Here is a 22,796-nt window from a genome sequence, read left to right as displayed (position 1 = left end):
GCTACATACAATGTCAACGTAGATTTTTAGAAATAGAAAAAGATAAAGAGCAAGTTAAACTGAGATTAAAGTTAATCTGCGTTGACAGAAATGGACATAAATGCAATAATTTGCGAAAGTTCACGCTCGGCTTCTGCAATTCATTGAATGCCACGACATATCGCGACATGTTAAATGCCGATTCACTTATCATGGAATATTGTATTCGGCAGTATGGCCGATTATAAAGCCAGACGCGTTTGTGAAATATAATTAAATCAGCTGCCGGAACAGGTTTATTGTCGCTAATTGACAATTAAATATCAAGATGAGTGATTTCAATGGCAGATTTCGGTGCGTTTGTTGCGTATTGCTGTACGTAATAGAAGCATATTACTAACAACAAACGTTATTATATTGTTACTTATTATAAAATAACTATGAATATAATGAACTCTCTCTTCGCCCTTCTTTCTCCCCTCTCTCTCTCTCTCTCTCTCTCTCTCTCTCTGTCGCTCACACATACATACTCTGTCTCTATTTTAGAGAGCCAGAAGAAGAAAACACTATTTTTGATGATAGTCTTTTTAAGTTTATTAATTACTAATAATACAACATGGCATTTATTTTTTTTATTCTGTGTATCAGTTATCAATTTCAATACGAGTACAGTATTTACACCATCGTACGGAATAGCGTGAGCTACGCTGATCATAGATTATACAAATTAATGACTAATAATAATTTATAAACTACCGACTGCTTCAAAAAAAAAAAAACATAAATCCGAAATGTATGTCGATTACGTAAAATCGTGGAGTATGATTCAACGGAAGTATAACAAATTTGCGTTTTTATAATTGGATGAAATTCGTAAAATGCGCGCGATTAAAATTTGTGAAGGTTTCAAACAATTCAGATTTAGTTTAAAAAAAAACGTAGTCTTTTTGAAGCAGTCTTCATTAAGCGAGAAAGGTACATAAAATCACGTTTTTTATATCGACATTAATAATACGTTAATACTTTGCAAGTATACGGAAATACACCGTACGCCTTAGCCTCCTACGCTGTAAAAATAGCTGTACATTTTATAATAACATTATTTTAACCCTTTTAGCCCTGTACAACCTAACGTAAAAATTTCGGCTGCGAATATTTTACGTTTCGCGCAAGGCGAACATAAATAACTAATAGAATGTTTTGTAACGCCTCAATTCGCGTTGAAGACCGGCATTGATTTCCCAACTCGATCGTAAAAAGTACCACATGTCGTTCCACCGCTCTAATCCATCGAGTCAAATGAGCGATTCGCATGGTTAACGGCTATTCGTTATAGCCGATAACCACGATGCTTCCAGTTTTACGACGTGATATAAATTCGATAGATGGAACGTACAAATTGACGCGAATATATCGAGGAGCAATTCTACGTATGGAATTTTTACTTAACATTGCACTTCATTGTCTTGATTATTCGTAACTGTACAGAATCAGGTGACTCAATCTTGTAAATCTAGCTCCACCCGATGCAGTAAATCGGGTTCTGAAAGAAGATTTAATAATTTTAGGAATTTCACGAACCAGCGGCATGCGTTGTTTTTTTTTATAATAGGTATACCTTTTCGATTTTCCTCAATGTAGAGACTCGCCCTTTGAGAACGCCTGTTCTCGTTGGAATATCTGATTTTGGGCTCAATTCTTTGGGCCGGAACGTAGGTCGGTGTGGTGAAGTCGTCGGGGCCTTCTATTACGGGAGCGTTCGATCTCCTTCTGCAGACCACCACACCGATGATTACACCGATACCGATGAGGACTAACGCTGCCGCGCCTTTCAAATTCAGAGTTGCATTATGTACACGGGGAGAATAAATATAAAATCTTTTATATATTACATTAATAGATTATTTAATTACAGAGAATAAATTAAAATATCACAGCATAATAGAAACTTGAAATCTAAAAATTCATAAATGTGGCAGACTTTTGCTTTCAGGAATAGTCTTTTTGTTGGTATGAAAAAAAATAATATATGCTACTACGACTCTTGATTATAATATTAAAGTAAAAGCGATAAAATGTTTAAATATAGTTTACAAAAATTTTGAACGAGTGAAGAAATGAATTTTCGTTTCGATTTAGATTTACTCGCGGCAAACTAGACCGTGGCTTGCCAAGTAATTAGGCGTTAAATTAGTGCATTGGGCGAAACTGAAAAAGCCAGCAGCGTCGACTTTACCTGTACCTGTCAGTGCAATGGCGAAGATCATGTTCTCGTAGCTGGCTTGCGGCAGCGCCTTTTTCAGATCTTCCAAAAAGATCCCGCTCCTCTCTATTTTTCCGCCGATGGGTTCGACGACGCTGACGTGTTCCAGAAGAACGGGCTCGCTCATGCCACGTCCGTTGACGGCGTAAATGTACACCGTGTAATCGTATCCCGGCTGAAGATCGTGAAGCTGGAAGTTCGGGGTCGGATTCATGTCCTGATATATGGGGGGAGATTCCCCGACCATCCCCTGATCGCTTTGGGGCGTTTGAAGAGTGTGAGGGCCGATATGGCCAATCCCGGAATTCCTGAGGGATCCTCGTACCTCCAGCAAAAAGTGCTGCGGCGACCCGCCATCCGATCCCGGGATGCAATTAACCTCCAGCGAGCTGGTCTCGTTGTGCAACGCACAGTCCAGTGGTGGTTGCGGTGGTTCTGGACGATTAAAAAAAAAGCAAGCATTTAAGCAATGAAGAGATGTAACTCTTTTAAAAAGATTTTAAAAATTTGTGTGCTAGTAAAAAATTTATATTTTAATTGTTAGAAATTTTTTTTTTTTAGAGATGTATAATTTCTTTCATTACGAATGTTAATGAGAACGTGAGAGACAAAATTAATGGCTGATAACCCACTAGCAGGTACGATGTTAAATATACAGGGTGTCCTTTGCCGTCCGATGCTGTTGCTCGCCCAGCAAGCCAATGTGCCGTAATCGGTTTCGGTGTTGGGGGTGTATTCTAACACGCTTACAAGCCCTTGACTCTCGATTCTTGAGTTTGGTATAGGTAAAACGTCGCCGACAGTGCTGTTGTAGGTCCATGAAAATCGTACGTAGTCGTTAGGCAACGCTTCCACCACGCACTGCAGCCATACCGTGTCGTGTCGAGCGACGGTGATCTCTCGTCTCTTGCCATCTTCTCTGCACCTCGGTGCGTCTATTGAATTATTTGGAATTGTTAGGGAAAACATAAGAAAACATAAGAAAAGTGTGGCACGAAAATCTGTTTTATACAAAAATCTACTAAATAATAAATATTATAAATATTGTCTTATTTAATTATATTAAATATTATATTGAATATTAATTTATAAATATTATATGTTATATGATTGTTATTTTTTTTTATAAAATTGTTTTAACGTATTTTCTTAGTTATTAAATTTTCTATAGTTAATTGCTAGTTTAGTTTGTCGTAGACATTGCTATCCGAGACGCAACAAACGGTCCGTTTTAATAAAAATAAGTCTCGCGCGACATGTTAAAAAATATGGCGCGATTACTCACATTTCATGTGAATAAAAAGCGGCGAACTATGGGTTTGTCCCACGTGGTTCGTGGCTACGCAGGAGTACTCGCCGACGTGTGCGAGCGTGAGCACGCGAAGGGTCAGCGAGTTGGACGCCAGCAGAATTCCGGCGTTTACGTCGTGCTCCAGTCGCTGATTCTACAGACAAGAACACGAGGATTTGAACCGTGGTCAGTCATGTTGGATTATGAGTCTCGTTTCTTTCCTTCTTCTCTTTCTACTCACATCGTGGTACCAAGTCACTTGTGCCGGTGGCGGATTGCTCTGAATGTCGCAGATCAACTTGAGATCGTCGCCCTCCCTCAAAGTGTCCAAGACGTAGCCGTTAGCCAAACGAGCGACAACTACCGGAGCATCTGTTTGTAATTTTAAAGAGATTGCGTCATTATTTATTATAATATTTGATTTCGCAACGAATGCTATCGTTTCAATTAATGAGGCTAATAATGTAAAAGACACGGAAAGATCGATTTTGCTGGCTACAGATCTGAAAATAATTCTTGTTAAACCATCAAAATAATTTTGTTGGAAAGTCAAATTGATTGCTAGAATCTCAAAACGTTTTATAATAATGCTTATCTTTTTTGACTTTCCAACAAATTTATTTTGATGGTCCAACAAAAATTATTTTTAGATCTGTATCCAGCAAAACTATTTCTTCATTCTTTTCATGCAAGATTCTTCAAAAAATATTATTTATGATGGCTATTTGTACTAAAATTCTACAAATAATACATAGGAAAAAAATGTTTCGATAGATTTGTACATTTAATATTACACATTTATTAAGAAGCCAAATTCGAAAGTTACAAACGTTGCAAAGTCGAAGACTCACAAGAAATGCGAAGTATTTTGACTTCTTCGAACACTCCTCCGGGAAATCTCGGATTTTCGGCTCGGCAGACCAGTTCCTTGCCGTCGTCGTCCTTGCTGAGGACCAATTCCAGCTTGCTCACTGTCTTGTTATTCTTCTGCGTGGTGGACACGTAGGGATTGGGGTCGCCTATCACGTGTTCGCCGAGCCTCCAAATGATCCTAGCCGCTGGAAAACTACCCGACGTCTCGCATTTGGCGGCGATCGGACGATCCGCGAAGATCTGCTCCTCGCTCAAAACGATCTTCACGTTTGCCGGCTTAACTGAAAATACGACAGCAGCTAATAGTAAAAGATAAAATTACGCGGATGATATTAAGCTGTTAAAAAAATATCGTTTCTACAATACTTTGTTGTTTCGTCTTGATTGACTTTGGGTTTTTAATATAAGAAGACACGAAGGCAAAAAGCGTGTGGAGGTCTCTAACAAGCAACATACTTCGCCGTCAAAAATTTACATCTGCGGATGTAGGCACGACGGATGATTCCTGCGGGATACAAAAAACTACGAGCGAGCCGAGAACTTCGTCGTCGGCGTTGCGCCACGAAAATAACGGTCCGAGAGGGAGGGCCAGATGCTCGCCGCCCCGACAACCGCGTATTTTTACTTTTGGACGACAATTCCGCGAAATATAACCGTCAAAGGAGTTAAGAAGGTCCGCGAGAAATGGTTGGAATTCATCTCGCTTCCGCCGCGGGTCAGTTGCTTGCAACTATTTATATTTCTTTCTTCGCTATGAAATACGTATGTCGGGATGCAAAAGAATCTTGAATAAGAGGTGGATTTAAGAAGAAAATTAGGGTAATGCGATAAAATAGAAAATAATATCTGTTTAATTGAAAAAATATGTAACGTATTAAATAATTTTTCCATATTTACGTTTCATCGATTGATTGAAAACGTCAAGAAATAATTCATCTTTTTAGATAAATAATTTACTCTTTCTGTAATATTTTCTGTAATATCTTGTAAGGTCAGTGTTTAGATTCGAATCGCCGCCCTTCTCCGAGGATTGCAACAAGTGTTTTCCCCGTAGCAGCCTCTCGTGGATGCAAAGTGTAACGATTTTCCTGTTTAGCTCGACCTAAAAATAAATACTAGGGAGGAAGGCGTAGGAACGGAAGCGCAACGTGTCGATCGAATAAAACGTGCCAAGAGTGCCCTTTAACACGCGCCGCTTGAGATCGCCTTTTAGCACGTGCTTAGGATCTAGGCAACGGCCTTGAAGAGTGTGTGCGTGTGTTTCTTCGATTTTATTTTAAGCAGATGTCACGTTAACGCGGCATTTATGATCTATTTCCTGGTAATGCCGCCCTTTGCATTTCGTCGCTCGAACATTGAAGAAGTTAAAAAAAAAAAGAAGCGTCGGAAGATCCTCGGTAGGGCGTGATCGCCAAGAGATTTACGAACTTGTGTAATCAGGGTCAAAATTGGAAACCAGCTTTCAAAATATAACTCGCGAACTGCGTCTTGTGTCTTTCAAAATCTTCCTGAGATCAATTTCAATGGTTCTTCAAGCTAAATATATAATTTTGTTTTACGTAAAATGTGACGCTTACGATATATGTCGAGAGGCACTTCGCGGACGACAGGTTGCTCCATCGGTCCGGACTGAGCCCTACATTCGAGTTTCGCTCCCCACAGTGACCTGGTGACTTGGTCGATGAACAAGTGATTCTCCGTAAATTTGCTCGACGATCCGATAGATGAGGTATCGACTACACCGTCCAGGAGCTCGCCGTCCATCCACCACGTCACTGAGGGCTTAGGTCTACCTGTGAATCAATTACGTCCGTGGTTTTTTTTTATCGATCAAGCTCACACTGTGGACGAATATCGCTTCCAAAAGAGAATATAGACAACGATAACTTTTCGCCGAATAATGACAAAAAATGTTGATGTTCGCGCAAGTATGCGTTATATAAAACTTAAGGAGATAAGATCGCGCGTTACCTCCAGCCACTTGACATATCAGAACTAGGTTGTAACCCTCGAGAAAGGGGCCGCCCACCCCCGTTACCTCTCGTCCTTGGGCATCGTATATCACAGGCTTACTTGGCTGCTCTGAAAGAGTCAAACGGCGATGGTACATTAAAACGGATGTTTCGTTACCCTTTTGTCACTCTTTGAAACGCGATAGTTACCAACTAGAGTTAAGTTCACGCGAAAGTTTCGCGTCGGCGAGTCCACGAAGTCCACTCTACATCTGAAGTCCCCCTGATCTTTCAACGTCACCTCGGTGATCTTTAATTTCGCCTGGTGACCGTCGCCAATCTTGAAGTACGTTCGTTTCCCGAGGTCGTCGCTGACCGCCCAGTGAATGGCGTTATTCAAACTACCATTTCTCGCGTCCAAACTGCAAAGAGGAACAAATATATCAAGCTATAGTGTATAATATAACATTAAAAGAATATAAACAATAATTTTTATACATATAATACAATATTATTATAGAAATATAGAATATAATTTCTATATAATATTATATTAAGAATAATAATTAACTGGATTTTGTATTTCGGCTGATTCGAACTATTTTTTAAGCACGCAATTTCTCTCAAGTCAGACCAAGCAAACGAACTCGAGTGAAAAACTTGTTTTAGTGAGCGCAAACAGCTTCGCGAAATGAAAAAAAGCGTTGTCGTATTACTAATATTTTCAAAATAGTCTAACAAAAATTTGAATTGGGACGAAATGTTGTCAAATATTACTTCCTCTCTTTGATACGTTTCTCTCAGTTAATCAGAAAGACTCTCGCTTTTTTTTTCTCGGTAAAAAAGGTAAAAATATTTGTTTATGCACCGTATTCAAGGTATGCCTCTCTCGTGCCGAGGCGCCATTGATTCAATCAAGAGGAATTTTCTAAGCTAAACTCCTCCATCGCAATCTCGCGCATTTCCGGTACGGAAGCTCGGTAAACATCACGCTTTCGCCAATTGGCTCTTAGTGACTAAGTTCACGCGCATCGCGCGCGTCGTCTATTCGCGGCCGGAAAAAAGGTCAGTTGGCAAACTCGCCGCTCGCGGATTTAGATCCTCTCAGCTTTAGAGGGCGGTGACTATTGCGCAATAACGGGAACAGGAAATCGTTATTTCGGCGAGGCGCGGTGGAAAAACGGACAGCTGGCAGCGGAAAAAGAGATACATTAAAGCTGTTTACCGCACGTCCGCGCGAGCCCGCGCCGTTGATATGATACGCGGGGCTCGCGACGACGATCTTCGCCAAATACGCCGTCAAAGTCAAACTCGGAAGCGATGGAGAACGGAAAGTTCCATCTCATGTAACCCGGATTATGTGCCGTGAAATTGAGCAGAGCCATCCTCCTATCCTCGTTGAAACGAGAATATGACGGTTCTTCGAACGCACGAAATGTCCTCCGTTACGAGGAATCCGGAGGCGTAAAACGCAAAAAGCGCAACCGGTGGACTAACCCCCTCGCTTAAATCACGTGCGTTCAATGGACCAAGTCGTGACGCGACGTCGACGCGATGAAACTGTTAAAAAGATTCTAAAATCCCCACTCGTCGTTTATCGACAAGTGACTGTCGATGGTAAACGAAATTCTCCTCATTTTATGCATCGAAATGAAAGGTATGAATATTGCGATAAAACCTTTCGTCGCCGGATTCGAAGCGCCGCCAGCGCGAGTTCCCTCCGACTCGGCGCGATTCGTTTTTTTCTTTCTCTTTTTTCTGCCATTTCGCGACCATTTCAGCGACTATCGGAAGCGCGCGAGTCCGCGGGAAAGTCTGTGAGAAACGCTTCACCAGCAGAAGGCGCAAATAACCAGAGACCTGCTTTATGTTCCATCCTCGCAACTCGTTCGCGCTTCCCTTTGACGCTCCACGATCCCTTTTGCTTGTTGCATTTCTTCTATGAAGGTCCTTTGATATTACCCGGAACTCTATGCTCCCTTGTGAGCCTTATAACCATCACGTTTCTGATAACCACTCGCTGACAGTTTCCTGCATCGTCCACATTGCACGATGCGCTTTCGCATTGCACTTTTAGCTGTTCGTATTTTCTTTTGCTCGTCCCAAGAATTTCTATGAGATTCGCATAAAACTTTCATCTCGAAGCGAGACGTTTCAGTTTTTAATAAAAACGTGTTATTGATATCGCTCAATTTCTCATAATTCCTTTTTCTATAATGATAAGCTTCATAACATTTTCAAATAATATTTTTCTTCAAATTCTGATTTTGAAATCTGAGTGGAAAATACGTCTTATTAGAAAAATAAAAATAAATGAGATGAAAGAAACTCGCGTATATTTACTATACTATATATTACGTAAATATATTATATTTTTTAATTCTTTAGCAAATGAACAATGCGACAATTGGAAAAACAGATCGTAATAAAGTGATAAAAATTCTTTCAAACACATGTGACTTTTACACACTATTCCATTTATTTTTCATAGACGAACGAATGGTAGTTGATGAGGAAACATCTTGCTTTACGATCCCAGAGACCGTTTTCGTAAATAAGCCTCGCGCTCTGTTTAATGCCTATGTCAGCCGAAAAGGGTCTTCGATCGACTGCTATTCCTGAAGCTCGGTCGATGTTATGAAATTCCATCATCCCACACTTCCGATCGTGGAAATTCAGTCGAATTATTTATACAGTCCTGATCTAGCTTAACTTGAATTTCCTCGTGTACACACCAATGCGCAATGCATCCGTTTTCTATAACCGTCCACGCAATGAGTATTTAAATAAGATGGACAAGATGATAAATATGATGATTTTCAGAACGTTCCGTAAAAATCGTGTACTTCTACTTACAAATTAAAATTTACTTAATTTCCGAATGTTAAAAATTAATATTATATAAATATAAATATATACATAATTTTTTTTACAAAAACTATAATATATTAATATTTTTAAGATATAAAAGTTTTAATTTGATGATCCTATTATTTTAAATACGTCTTTTTAGCTCGAAATAATTAAGATCGACGTCTTAATTATTAATCTGTTTTACATAAAATTGTTATCCAATTATTAAAGACATTCTTCAGCATTGAAATATAGAGGTTGCGCTTAGTTACATCGACTGTTAATGAGCCCGTGATATTTATATATCGCGAACAGGGCACGTCGGAGGTATCCATAATGAGAGTTCATGCTCACTAGGCTTGTGCCGGGATATTTCGAGATGCGGCTTCAGAACAATGGCATCCCATCCCCCAATAGCGGACCTAGCCGGTATTCGACGGAAATTCAGTCACGTGAATCACTTCTCGTGGGTTCTTAGAAAACAGGAAACAGACAGCAGAAAGAATATTTTTAATCTTTAAAGTCGCGCGCTTTCGGATGAGAAAAAAAATTTAGTTTCTGCTGTGTGTTTTGAGAAATATATTCTGATCCGCATATAAATTTGCGGACGTTGGGCTTCCTACGGCTTCTCTACGTTTCTCCTTCTAATTTTTGACGAGTAAGTCGTAGCTTGTGATTCGTGAAATTAATGGCGGCATCTTTCGCGAAGTTAAATTCAGATGGGTTGACGTCCTAGCTTTGTGGCGTTAAGCGCCACGTAAAAATAGTCGGAACGGGGTAGGATTATTTTTAAAGTCCAAGACTTGCCTGTAAAGCGGTATCCCGCCGTCGTCCTTGAACCAGAGAACCATGTTAACCGAATCCCCCGGCGTCGGCGGTGTGATGTCGCATGGCAGCTCCACATCGTCGCCTTCGGTGGCCCAGACTAACCTCACGGGCACTGAAAAAGGAAAAATCGCATGTTTTCTAGTACTACGCTCCAGAACATCTACCATATTTTTTTTTATTTTAAAATCTTTTTTTTTTTTCAGTCTATTATCTGATTTTAGACACTTGATTCTACGAGATTCCACCAAGAGATTTAGAGAGTAAAATATTGGAATACTCAGTCCGTTCAAAATTATGATCAATAACCATCGCACATCAACCTAGTTAAAAGTCGAGATACAAATCTTTCCTGTGATATATGAATCACACGTTTTTTTGCGATTACGCCCACGAATGGCCGGCGGAAGAATACATGAATCAGCGAATTATCGTATAAACGTTAGCAACAATCGAAAAGAACACAGGAAAATACTGTTCTAATGTTGTTTTAAAATTCTAATTTATAATTTCGATAGTTTATTATTTTAAAATATAAATTAGATAATAAATAGATAAATTTAATATTATGCATTTTATAAATATTGATACAATCTATAGTCTATATGTAATATACAAAGTGTTCCATTTTAATTAAAACAGCCAATTTTCTCCAAAATTATTTATAATACTAAAAAATGTTTCGAATGAAAGTGGAACGGTTCCGACAGAGACGTATTTTGGTCAGGTGGTTTTTTGGGAGGGGGGGGAGCGCTAAAAAGATATGAGGGTCATCTCTACTTTTTTAAATAGAATGTAATTTTTCTACATAATATTTTTATATTTTATATTTTTTTTCACCAATCAACTCATCTCATTCTGTGCCTAAAAGTATGATTCATCTAATTATTCTGCATATAAAAGTATTTCATACTTTATCATGCCATATATTTTTGACATAAAATGAAATATGAAATATCTCGCAAACAACTGATTTCTTGATAACCTTACCTTGATATTTTATGCACAGAATAATGAGATGAATCGATTGGTGTAAAGAAAACATACAGTTGCCTTGTAAAAAAAGTAAAAATTGCATATTTTTAAAAATAGTCAATTTTAATTTTGTCGGTATAGTTTTTTTCACCGTATATAGAATTCTCCTATGAAGCAAAAATAAAAAATCGAGGGACAACATCACACGGTGTTCCCAAGCGGTCACCCATCCAAGTACTAACCGTGCTCAACGTTGTTTGACTTCAGTGATCGGACGAGAACTGGTAGTTTAAACGTGATTTGGAAGTTGTCCGATTGCATGGGAAAAGTTTTGTTGTTTATGATATGGAGATGAAAAACACATAGTGGTTTTTTAAAAATTATCTAATTTGCAATATGTAACTCATATTGCAGATTTTTAAAGATCAACTATATATTTTCTTTTCACTAATCAACTCATCTCATTCTGTGCCTAAAAGTATTAAAGTACAATTATCAAGAAATCAATTTACGAGATATTTCATATTTTATGTCGAAATACGGCATGGTAAAGTATGAAATACCTTGTAAATTACTAATTTCTTGATTATTGTTTCTTAATACTTTTAGGCACAAAATGAGATGAGTTAATTAGTGTAAAGAAAATATATGATTACTCTTAAAAAAATTAAATGTAGTTACATATTGCAAATTACATAATTTTTTTTAAAACAGCTATGTGTTTTTCATCTATCTATCACAGAACAAAACTTTTTTCAAATAACTTAAACAATCGGACAACTTCCAAATCACGTTTAAACTACCAGTTCTCGTCCGATCACTGAAGTCAAACAACGTTGAGCACGGTTAGTACTTGGATGGGTGACCGCTTGGGAACACCGTGTGATGTTGTCTCTCAATTTTTTATTTTTTGCTTTATAGCCAAAGGAGAATCCTATACGGTAAAAAAAAACTATACCGAAAAAATTAAAATTGACTATTTTTAAAAATATACAATTTTTAATTTTTTTGCAAGGCAGCTGTATGTTTTCTTTACAGTTTACACTAATCGATTCATCTCATTATTCTATGCATAAAAGTATTAAGGTAAGGTTATCAAAAAATCAATAATTTACGGGATATTTCATATTTTACGTTGAAAATATATGGATACTTTTAGAGAGCGAGCGTAGCGTGGCAGATAGCACAATGGTTTGCTATGCTAGAAGTCTCGGGGTTTGATCTCAGGCAGAGTCAAAATTTACATACGCTCCTCTGCGTGGGCCTGGCGAGCCAACGAGAGTATTTTAGCTTAAAAACCTCTCAGAAAAATTTGCCGTTCGAAACCAGTGTTAAAAATGTAGGTCCCATATGACGGGTGTATAATCTGCGTGCGCACCTGCACAGTCATATGTAAGAGAACCGGACAACGTTAGAAGACGTTACAAAACCGATATATGAAATATTTTTATATGCAGAATAATTAGAAGAATCCTATTATGTAAAAAAATTCTATTAATACTAAATAGTTTTATTTTTAAAAATGGAGGTGACTTTCATATCTTTTTATCGCCTCCACCTAGAAAAAAAACAACTTGATCAAAATATGTCCTCTTCGAAACTGTTTCACTTTCACATCTCAAACATTTTTTGAATTTTTTGAATCAACAATTTTGGAGTAAATTGGCTGTTTTAATTAAAATAAGGCACCCTGTATAATTATTATTTAACATACATGAATTTTTCTAATTTTTAATTGCAACATGGTAATGTTGGAGTTTTAAATTAGCGTATTTTGAGCAAACAAAATAAAAATTAAATATAACTTATAAGAAATGCTAAGAAATCCTATGTTCTTTGCCTGTTGTCTCCGCGGAGGTCGAAAGTTTCTTCACATAACACAATCGTTTCAACTTTGTAAGCTCGTCACACAATTGCAACCGCGACGGTGGACATCGGTTCGATGCACCATCGTCCATGATTTTACGCGGTCCTCAGCGTGCGATTTAAACTTAGATTCGCCACGTCGTTATGAAGTACCAGTGCAGAAAATAGAAACGATATAGCGTAAACCGACCGGCCGCGCCGACCGGACAGCCGTCGCCGCACGTGCACGAGGCGCGCTGCTGTTAATGCACATCGAGGTATGCCATTGATAACTCTCCCATTGTAAACGCACACGTCTCGAGACGTCTGTCGTCTGATATTTTATCGAGTTCCCATTTTTTTTTTCGACAAAACCTAACAGACCTGCGTGACGAACCATTAGATGACAATATACTTTGAATGTTATACCTATAACCGAAAAACGATATTTTCTGTACATTACAGACTATCGTGGAAAGTATAGAAGAGAGAGAGAGAGAGAGAGACAATGAGGAAAACAAAAGTCACATTTAAATTTTCATGTCGCTACTTATTCATGTAAGACCGGACCGAGTTTAGCAAAGCGGATGCATCTCTCCCGTGCGCAGCATCGTGCACGTGGCCATAACGACGCGAGCATAACGACGATGCCGCTCGCGAGGAACCGCTTCATTAGTACGCCGCTACATGTTTCATCACCCTCAACGAGCCTTTAAGAACCCGATGAGAGGGGTTGCGACTAACCATCCTGTCGAGTTTTACATTAGTATATAGTTAGGCATTCTTGCCGTACACTCAGCGGCGCATTTGCACCTGTTAAGGCATTCAAGGGAGAATCTTGAAGCTTTAGGGTGTTGTATAATGTCATATTAAATCAACTTGAAGTGATTTGACAATTAAATATTATACACACATTATTTTATCATATTTTTTTGTGCATTTGTCGTGTACAAGAAATTGCGAGCAAGCAGTAATTAATTGGGAAAAATTTTAATACGTTTTCTTCCCTACGATTTTTATTTTTATTTTAAGGATATAACAACTCACGTTTCTTAATACCTAGAAATTATAAACTCTTTATGACACCAGTCCATCCGTATTTCATTACTGCTTCGGTTCCTCTCTCCGAACAAAAACGGCCATTTTCTGTTTTATTCCTCTTCTTATGGCATGAGTATATATTCCTTTCATTTCAATCTCACAAAAAAAAGAAGAACGTAAGAGCTTGCGGTTAAAAAGAATAGATCTGTTGTTTTTAAGCGGTCGGCTACTCCACTACTGCATCCACCTGTCTTCCAGGCGAGAAGAAAAAATGAATATAGTTCATGGACCCCAAAGTGGATCGCTGCGCACGTTCCTCTTGTTCTTTTTCTCTCTTTTTTTCCTTGTTTTGATGTAAGAAATAGAGATAACTCCTTCCTCTCTCTTTTCCCCTCTTTCCTCTCGTCTTCCAGGAGGGCCGATCTGAAGATCGAAAAAAAGACGCTCGCGCATCTCGGGTGGTTATGTAAATAATAGTCCGCCGAGAGAGGGACAACCCCGCTATTTTTGTATCGTGTGTTCGTTGGGAAATCGTGCTTCCGGCGATTCGCGTCTATTTCCGTGCGGGCCTGGCCTCTTTTTCTGTCCTTTCTTTCACTCGATTGTGCACCTATCACCCCGCGGATCGAATTCGCGACCGTACTTGTGACACGATGAAGTTTTTCCATGCGCGCGTAGAAGATTGTTGGCTTCAAGAAAATAACCGAGAAAATAATGCTACGAAAGATGAGACTTATATAAAAACTCGAGAAAATTCTTTGCTTACATAAGAAAATATATTTATATAAAGAAACAATCAAATTTAAATTAAAAAATCACAAATAAGTGAATCAATTCATAAACTAGTACTAGTATCTATAAATAATACTAATATCTACTGGTGATTTTCCGAAAATTATATGATGAATTGGGGAGGCAAGCTTTACACACACACACACACAAAGACGAAAATTTCATTCAAAACATAAAATGATTAATAGTAATAGTATTGACCAATGTGAAAGCTTGATTTATCGTATTTAAATCGATAAAGAGTTACGAAGGCCCGAAACGAATTAGAAATTCTTGTTTGAGAAATAGGCAATATATCTCACGTCGATGTTGGGTAATTATTTACGAAGAGCATGTGGCCAACCTACCTAAATTATCCGGATCTGTTTCAAAATAACGAGCCACACGCAACCCGACAATTATGTCGATATTCTCGGTCGACCACCTTCTGTTCCTTTCGACCTCCCTGCGAGCTGTCCGTCCCAAGGGTCGCCCGAGGGATGGAAAGGAAGGGGCATACATACCGGGATAGCTTTGACCACTTTGTATGATAATTTCACCAATGCTCTGACCCACGTATCCCGCGTGGTTCCCTCGTTACATTAGTTGAACCTGTTCCGCTTTCAAAAGGCAACCCTTTCTCCACGTTCCACCTCGCTATTTTATCGTTCGACCCTTGACCACTTTGGGTTGAAACATTGACGACGCAATGTTTCGCGATCAGCATCGGAACGATAACAGATTGCGATTTTATCTTTTACAAAATACACGTGAAACACTTTAGCATTTTATTACAGCCGTAGTCCATGAATAATTTCGTGGAATTAATCGCTCCAATCTCGTGGATTTATAATTGTGTCAATTCAAAAATAAAAATATGCTCTCGCGTAATCTCAGTTAAATGTCCACCAGATAATCCAGATTTAATCGCTGTCGATCCGAGATTGCCAATTATTTCGACGTATTAACGAGTAGATTTAATCTATTAACTATTTCAATGATATTGCATCGTACATATTTGATGTTGTCTGTATATATTATTACCTCTATCTTCCACATATAATTTTCGTGCATATAATCAACCATACACCGGTCAGTAACGCCGGCGACATGTGTCACGCACAACAACGAGTTTAGAATCGGTAAGCGGTCGGACAAATGTCAAAATGCGCGCTGCAATTAATTACAACGCGGTTCTTGTTTGATGAATCAACGATTATTCGGATCAATAAGGGCTAAGCGACTATACATATTATATAATAATACGGCGATGTACATCATACTGCGAAATATTTGTGAAGCGCAATTCACGCTGACTACGCTAATTACGCTTTCAATTAGGCATTAAAAGTAACGTATAATTACCTGCGAAATAACGCTCCGGAATATAGATATGCACAAAGGTCCGTTTTCATTTAATGAGGAATTATCCTATTCTACTTTATCATTTCTGATGCTTGCAACAATGCATGCGCACTAATTAAAAGCACATACCAACATGTTGAAGGTATATAATTCATACTTAATTAATTTCGCGAAATTTAAACGATATTCTACTTATTTGCTTTTTTATATAAATTTATGTATTAATATTAATATTCTAAATTGCTGAATTTTAAGTTAAATTCATTGCCAAACAATATAAGATGAACGTTACCATTTCGTTCTTATGTTTTGGAATCTTTTTTCTTTGGAGCTAAATTTTAATGTTATTTTACGCGTGATACCTGATCCTTCTTTCATATAAAAATGGCTCGTTGATCTATCATGTATGTATATCTTATCGATAAGATGCAAATTGAACTGTGCATGAGGAGATTAGCATGCGTTATATCGAGAGAGAGTTGTTGAGATGCAACGACGCGCAAGGATGATCTCGCGAGCGCGAAAAGCACGCCGCAGTGCTTTATGTGTTTTCATTTCGCAGAAAGTGTTGCTTTCGCAACGGGCCGTTCCGCATGACTTTTACTGTTAGACAAACATGTAAAAGGCTCTCGCGATACCTACATGAGCGTGTGATGATAAATGGCGAGATTCCATCATCTAGTCTCACGTATAGGCAAATGATCGGACGATCATCAAACGGTCGATATTGTAAAACTATCAGGGCTTCATCATCGAGCTTGGGTGTAGTTTTACACATATATGTTTCTGTATATTTAGCTACGTTCTCAATAATGTACATATTTTGACGAAAAGATACATTTTTCATATATCTCGCTGTTGCATCTCGAAATTTATGAAATACGTCGTGTTTGTTGGCAACGTTAATTCACGCAATTTATAGTGATGCCTTCAGTCGTATATTGTGTATGAATTGATCGCAATTCACAGTGACGGAGCCAAAGATACGGTTTCTTTCCACCCGCGTGGAAATAAGTCGCGCGAATTCTCTTGTCGAAATGAATTTCCCGCGTTCTCGTCCGGGGTTCGGGAGGGAATTCGTCAATGAAAATATCCACTCGCCAAATCGCGGTCATGGCGTTTCCTATTTTCGATCGACTGTTTTCCACGTGGCAGGATCCTGCTGCACACATTATCGTAACGCGGATATAATTTGCGGATAGATAAATCGCACGCGGTTACTTTATCTTAACGGTCGCAATGCAGTCGCGCTCTAGCATTATGCCGCTCGTTATCTTAACACGGTTGCGGTTCAGTACTTTTTTCATTACATTAGTATATCTTCACGCAATTAGAGAGCATTAGCGTTAGTCGATGTTATTATTTTATTATATTATTAATTTCAATTTTCCTCGATATTCCTCTCGCGTTTAATTGATCGAAATTATAATATTTTAAAAAATCATCATAATTAAAAAAGGCATGTAATTGCATTAAAGCATATAATTAAAATAATTTTTTTCATATATTATTCTGTATTTTAAATTATTCATATATTATTCTGTATTTTAAATTTCCGCATTTCTTGCTAATAAAATTCCCGTTAAATACTGTTAAATTACACAATTATTAAGCAACTACGGGAATTACGTAGAGAGACGCTGACGAATATTATTGACTGCGTCGGAACCAGCAAAAATCCACGAATTTAATTTCACTTGTTACACGTTTTACAACCGAAGTTCCCTTCCGGATTCTGCGTGATATATTTTTATTTTTTACGTCTGTTTTCGCGATTTTCCGAGAGTGTCCGCGACTCGGAGACTAATAACGTAATTATTCTGGCATACTGGCGAACGTCGGCAGTCTCGCCAAATTAAACTGGCGACGTCTATTTCAGAGTCGGCTGTTTCAATTTTTGTCTACCTGTCTACCGTCTACCGTCGTGTCACAGCTATTACCGCACTCACCGGATTCTTCCTCGCGACACGATTAATTAAACTGTTCACGCATGTACGCACGTTTCTTAGCGAATTCGTTAGCGAATGCAATCTTATCTGCTTCCTCCCCTGTGCAAATTAAGATATTTTATCGAAATAGATATAAACAGGAAACGACGCATCGTGTGGGATTGCAGTTAATGCGCTAAGAGATTGAGCCGCACAAATGGAGCCTTGATTGAATTTTATATACGAACGCTAAAACGTCAGTAGGTCGCATGCGGGTCTGCGGGTTTATTTAAATCCTTCCGGTTGGTTTCGATAGTCAAAAAGTGCCAAGGCACCTCACAAGTTACACTAAAATGACACAAAATCATCGATGGTCTCTCTAATTCGATACTCTCTCTTTAATTTTTTTTAATTATTAGCTATTATTTATTTTGTATTATATTTAGTTTCCTCTTTTCTTGTTTTTTTATATATAAATTATTTTTAAAATATTATTATATATAATAATATATGTAATATTATTAAAAATACTATTATAGTTAATAGCTATACGTCATTGAAATGCACAAAATTTTGATACTAGCTCGTTAAAACTTTGCTTCTCTCTCTCTTTCTCTCTTTTTCTTTCTCTCTCTCAATAGATAAAATGTTGTGAGAATATCAAAATATGTAGTTGGAAATAATTTTAATATTGAAGGGAATTTATCAAAAAATCTTTTGTCTTATCCTCGTATGACGTCGATTCAAAGTCAACGGGTTAGCGTGTAAACGTAGCCAAACTAAATGTAAACTTGGAGGGCGCGTGGAGCTTCAAGGGACCTACCACGTTAATAGCCTCGTTGACGGATCTGACCTGTTAATTAGATGTCAATCTTCTGACAGTTTCGGGAAACGAGGACTAAGGCGCTTGCATACCTTCGTCTTGTACCGAAGATGGTGGTTGACGGTCGAAAATAAACCGCAACTACATACAATAGAGTAGGTATTGCAAATCAACGACTTTTAGCGTAATCCGGAAACGAAAATTTAGCGATAAAAAGATGTTCGGGAGATGACATGTTAAGGAGAACTCCAGATAACGCCTCGAGATGAGGGAACTCGAAACTCCGGCACGTACCTACCTTTGTTCTGAAATTCCGTCTCCTCCGCAGCCGCGCCCATTCGACGGGTCCTTAGCACCATCAGCAAACTCGTCAGAAATACGTATCCCGACGCGCAGCGCATTTCGATAGCGTATATCGAGGCTCAGGTGTCGCGATGGCTGCACTCAACACGTCGGATCCGTTCTCCCGTCACGGGGAGCAGCATTCGATCTCGATCGATCTCGATTGAGTTTTCCAAATAAGCGCGGGGTTGATTCAACGACAGTCCTTCGCACGAGACAGACGCGGATCCGAGAACAATTTCGATCGCGCCGCTTCGTCGATCGATCGCGACCACTCGAAGGACTCGGAAAATCCAGGCATTCTCGACGTTCTCGTCCTTCGATTTCGCTTTTAACTTTTGCACTCGTACATATAACTCGTTGCACTTAAGTAATCTTTTTACATTATATTATAATAATTAGTATTTATATATTAATAAATAATTATTATTTTTTTGCACCACACGCATCTACAATTTAAATCCTATAATTTTTTTTATCGCTTTCTCTCACTTCAAAATAATATATAATAAGAAGTTTCCTGTATTTTCTCTGTATACTCTCTTTTCGAACTGCGGACATTTAATTTTCACGAAACATTTTTAGGTTTCTCTTCTTAAGATTTCCAGTCTTCCGCAAACATATTTGCATTCGATGGCAGTTCAATAATGTTTATTCATTTATTTGAGGATGGATCCCTTATTCTTTGTCAGTCCTATTCAGTCCGGGAGTACAAAAAGCACACAGGCGCCAGCGACACAATTCACGAGTCCGGAGATCCTCCGACGAGTCCTTTCACGCCCGCTCTTCCTCCTCGCCTCGCTCGTTATTAAGCCGGACGCGTGTCTCGAAATCTTTTGATTAGCAAAACCAGTCGGCGCGTTTTTCCCCCCTCTTCCTTTGTGTTCTCCCCTTCTTTCCGCACGATCGTTTCTTCCCGTCGATACTCTCCCATTCGATCTGGTCGTCGTCCTCTTCGTCCGCTTTGACTTCCTCCGAGACCGTACGCGCGCGTCTTCCTTCTTCTCCTCCTCCTTCGCCGCCCTCTCGAAGAATTTCAACTTTGATCCTACGTCTCGGACGCGTGCCTCTTACACGCCGCTTTTTACCACTGGTCCTCACCTCCCCCCTCACTTCTCTTCTGATGTTATTCTTGGTAGGTGGTCCTCCTTTTGCGCGCCGCGCGGTTTTAATTTAGAGACGCAGTCAGGTGGCACTACCGCGCATCACTTTCACGCTTTTCTGTTAGCAGCGTTAATGATTATCGTCTGTATCCCATCTCGTTGCCTGATGTCTTGAATTTTGTGTTACGAGAAATCGAATATTCTCGGAGAATATATATGTATCATTAATGGAGTCTCTTAAACCGAGTAAAAATCTGGAGAATAAGATTTAGATTAAAGGAGAAATACTCCAGATTCTCGAAAGGGAGCATTCGCCAATAATTAACACTTTAGCCTCTCAACGAGCAAATTTATTTCATTAGCCAGCGAAGCTCCACAAATGGCACTTGCGAAGACCTCGTCGTGTTGATACTTGCGAAACGGCGCTCGAGGGAAAAGTACTTACGGTCTGTCCGATAGCACCACACTCGCGATACGAGGGAGATTTAAATCTCGCATCACACAGAGAGCCGCGCGCAAATTCTATTCGAGTATTTCGAAAACGGGGGAAAACGGAGCACGTGCGCCGACGTTACTCCGACAATAAATCTTTATCTCTCGGGATAATCCTCCGTTACACACAGGGGTGCAATCGGTGCGACACACCGGAGACACTGACACGTACTCTCGGATTTAGTTTCAGCCGCACTTGCAGCTGGTACCTTACGAAGCTGCGAAGGATCTCACTCGTTCACTCACTTCGGCGCGCGCGTGTGCACGCTCTCGCGATTTAATCGAGGAAACGATACCGTTGATAAGAACGACGGCGTCATGTTCTCTCGCGTCTACGGCGAGATCGGTACCGTTCGAGGAGGCTCGACAACGTCGTCGATCGTCGTCGTCGTCGTCGTCGTTATATGATCGCGTGCGATCGTCGTCGTCGTCGGCGTCGTCGTCGGCAGCGACTGCCACGAAACTAAAACCAAAACCGAAGACACGCGTTTAGTTTCCCCTACCCGGGACACCCTCGCTCTTCTCGAGCGCGGCATACACGCACGAATACACGCCCCGGCACTCCATGCACGCACGTTCTGAAACGCGGGCACGCACCTACACACGCGCGCGTAGTGGGCCGCACACGCGCGCGCCTTTCGGCGCGAGCACGCGGTCGCGGAGTTAACGTACGAGTGAATTGCGCCCTCGCGCGCGCACACACACGTATATATACGCACACGCGTCTCGGGTCCGCATGCATATATAGATGCATTTGCGCGGACGTGGGAGTAATGCTAAATAAGAGTCTAAGTAACGCATGCAAATGCCGCAATGAGTAATACCCTTTTGTAAAAGCGAGAACGTAAAAACGAAGCACTTCTATATACCTGTGTTACGCGAGAACTGAAAATTTTATTGGTTTTCGGGAAGCGCGTGGGTGCTGAATATTTAGCTAGCTTTATTCTTTAATTCTTTGTCATGGATCTGCTTGCAGTTCGCGATAAAACGTAGGCAAAAAATTCTAATTTATTATTTACGTGTCGTTTATTTTGATACATAATATATATAAATATATATACAAGATACTGTTTGTATTTAAATTTTTCAAATGTTTCCCGTATTACGCGTCGCAGATAAAATTATAAATAGATTTCCATTTCGTTCAGTCGCAAATTATAGATCGTCTAAAGCGGATTCTAGGAATTTGCTATTCTAAACTGTATCTATTTTTACACGCATTGTAGGCGTAGATAATATTATTAAAATTAAATTCCAAGAAATAAAAATAGAATCTTTAAAGAGTTACAGAGACTTTATAAACATCTCCGAGAGAGATTTTCCTCTGAAAATAGCCTAACGGTCCTAACGTATACAATATAGAACTTACGATAACACAACTCGATTTGACATTTCCATTTTCTAGGCGAACGACGTTTACGGTACATAATATAGATTTTACCTGTAGCTAGCCATATCGAATTCCACCGAGCTACTCTAGATCAATTAGTGAATCCCGCGTAATTCCGCCGGGTTTGTGTTTCAGTGCCTTTAGACAATCGAAAACGATCTACCGTGTTTTGGTCGCAACAACGACAGCGGCGCTAGACACTCGGCACGAAGCATATGTTTACTGTCTCCGTAGGCCATACATATCCGCGATGTATATCGCGAATTGAATCACACCGAAATTCTGCCGGTTACAATTCCCCCGGTTGTGCGAAAGTTACGCTATATCGAATACCGCGTGTGCGTTCGCGCGTACATTGCACGCACACGCGCGCGCGTTCCGCATCGCCGCCGTCCGTCGTGCGTGTGCGTCTCCGTCCCGATCCTTCCGCCCACCATCAGGAAGGCAACCCCGAGTGCCCGAGTTTGGTGCGCTGGAAATAAATGTAACCAGGGGTGGGTTTCTGGCGTGTCATCGTACGGACGATTACGCGATGCCGACCCCACCGGCACATCGGTGTGGGGTTGGAAACGCTGCATGCACAGCTACAGCGATCTCGGGTGATCTCGGGCTAGCCCTCGGCCTTATAGAGAGGGTGGAGCGGAGACCGTTGGGTCTCCGGAACAGGCGAGGGTCAGGAATGCGC

At 39.7% G+C, this 22,796-nt stretch overlaps 1 protein-coding gene across 2 annotated transcripts; it reads right to left on the bottom strand.

Moving 5' to 3' along the window:
- Positions 1-568: 568 nt before the first annotated feature.
- LOC105450734 (neural cell adhesion molecule 1-B) lies at positions 569-21,180 on the bottom strand. 2 transcript variants are annotated; one of them, XM_011690718.1, is made up of 12 exons: positions 19,083-21,180; positions 10,019-10,151; positions 6,569-6,780; positions 6,378-6,488; positions 5,984-6,199; positions 4,385-4,687; positions 3,775-3,905; positions 3,528-3,687; positions 2,875-3,177; positions 2,216-2,677; positions 1,598-1,807; positions 569-1,522 (listed from the first exon to the last, which is right to left on the bottom strand). In XM_011690718.1, the coding sequence occupies exons 1-12, from the start codon at positions 19,183-19,185 to the stop codon at positions 1,479-1,481; spliced, it is 2,388 nt and encodes a 795-aa protein (XP_011689020.1). In that variant the 5' UTR covers positions 19,186-21,180; the 3' UTR covers positions 569-1,478. The 2 variants fall into 2 exon arrangements, with proteins under 2 accessions (XP_011689020.1, XP_011689021.1); XM_011690719.1 differs by having other exon boundaries at positions 2,222-2,677.
- Positions 21,181-22,796: the final 1,616 nt, after the last annotated feature.

This window comes from Wasmannia auropunctata, unplaced genomic scaffold, assembly GCF_000956235.1.
Source record: "Wasmannia auropunctata unplaced genomic scaffold, wasmannia.A_1.0 LD336057.1, whole genome shotgun sequence".
Taxonomy (NCBI): Eukaryota; Metazoa; Arthropoda; class Insecta; order Hymenoptera; family Formicidae; genus Wasmannia; species Wasmannia auropunctata.
This window is presented reverse-complemented; position numbering and strand designations above follow the sequence as displayed.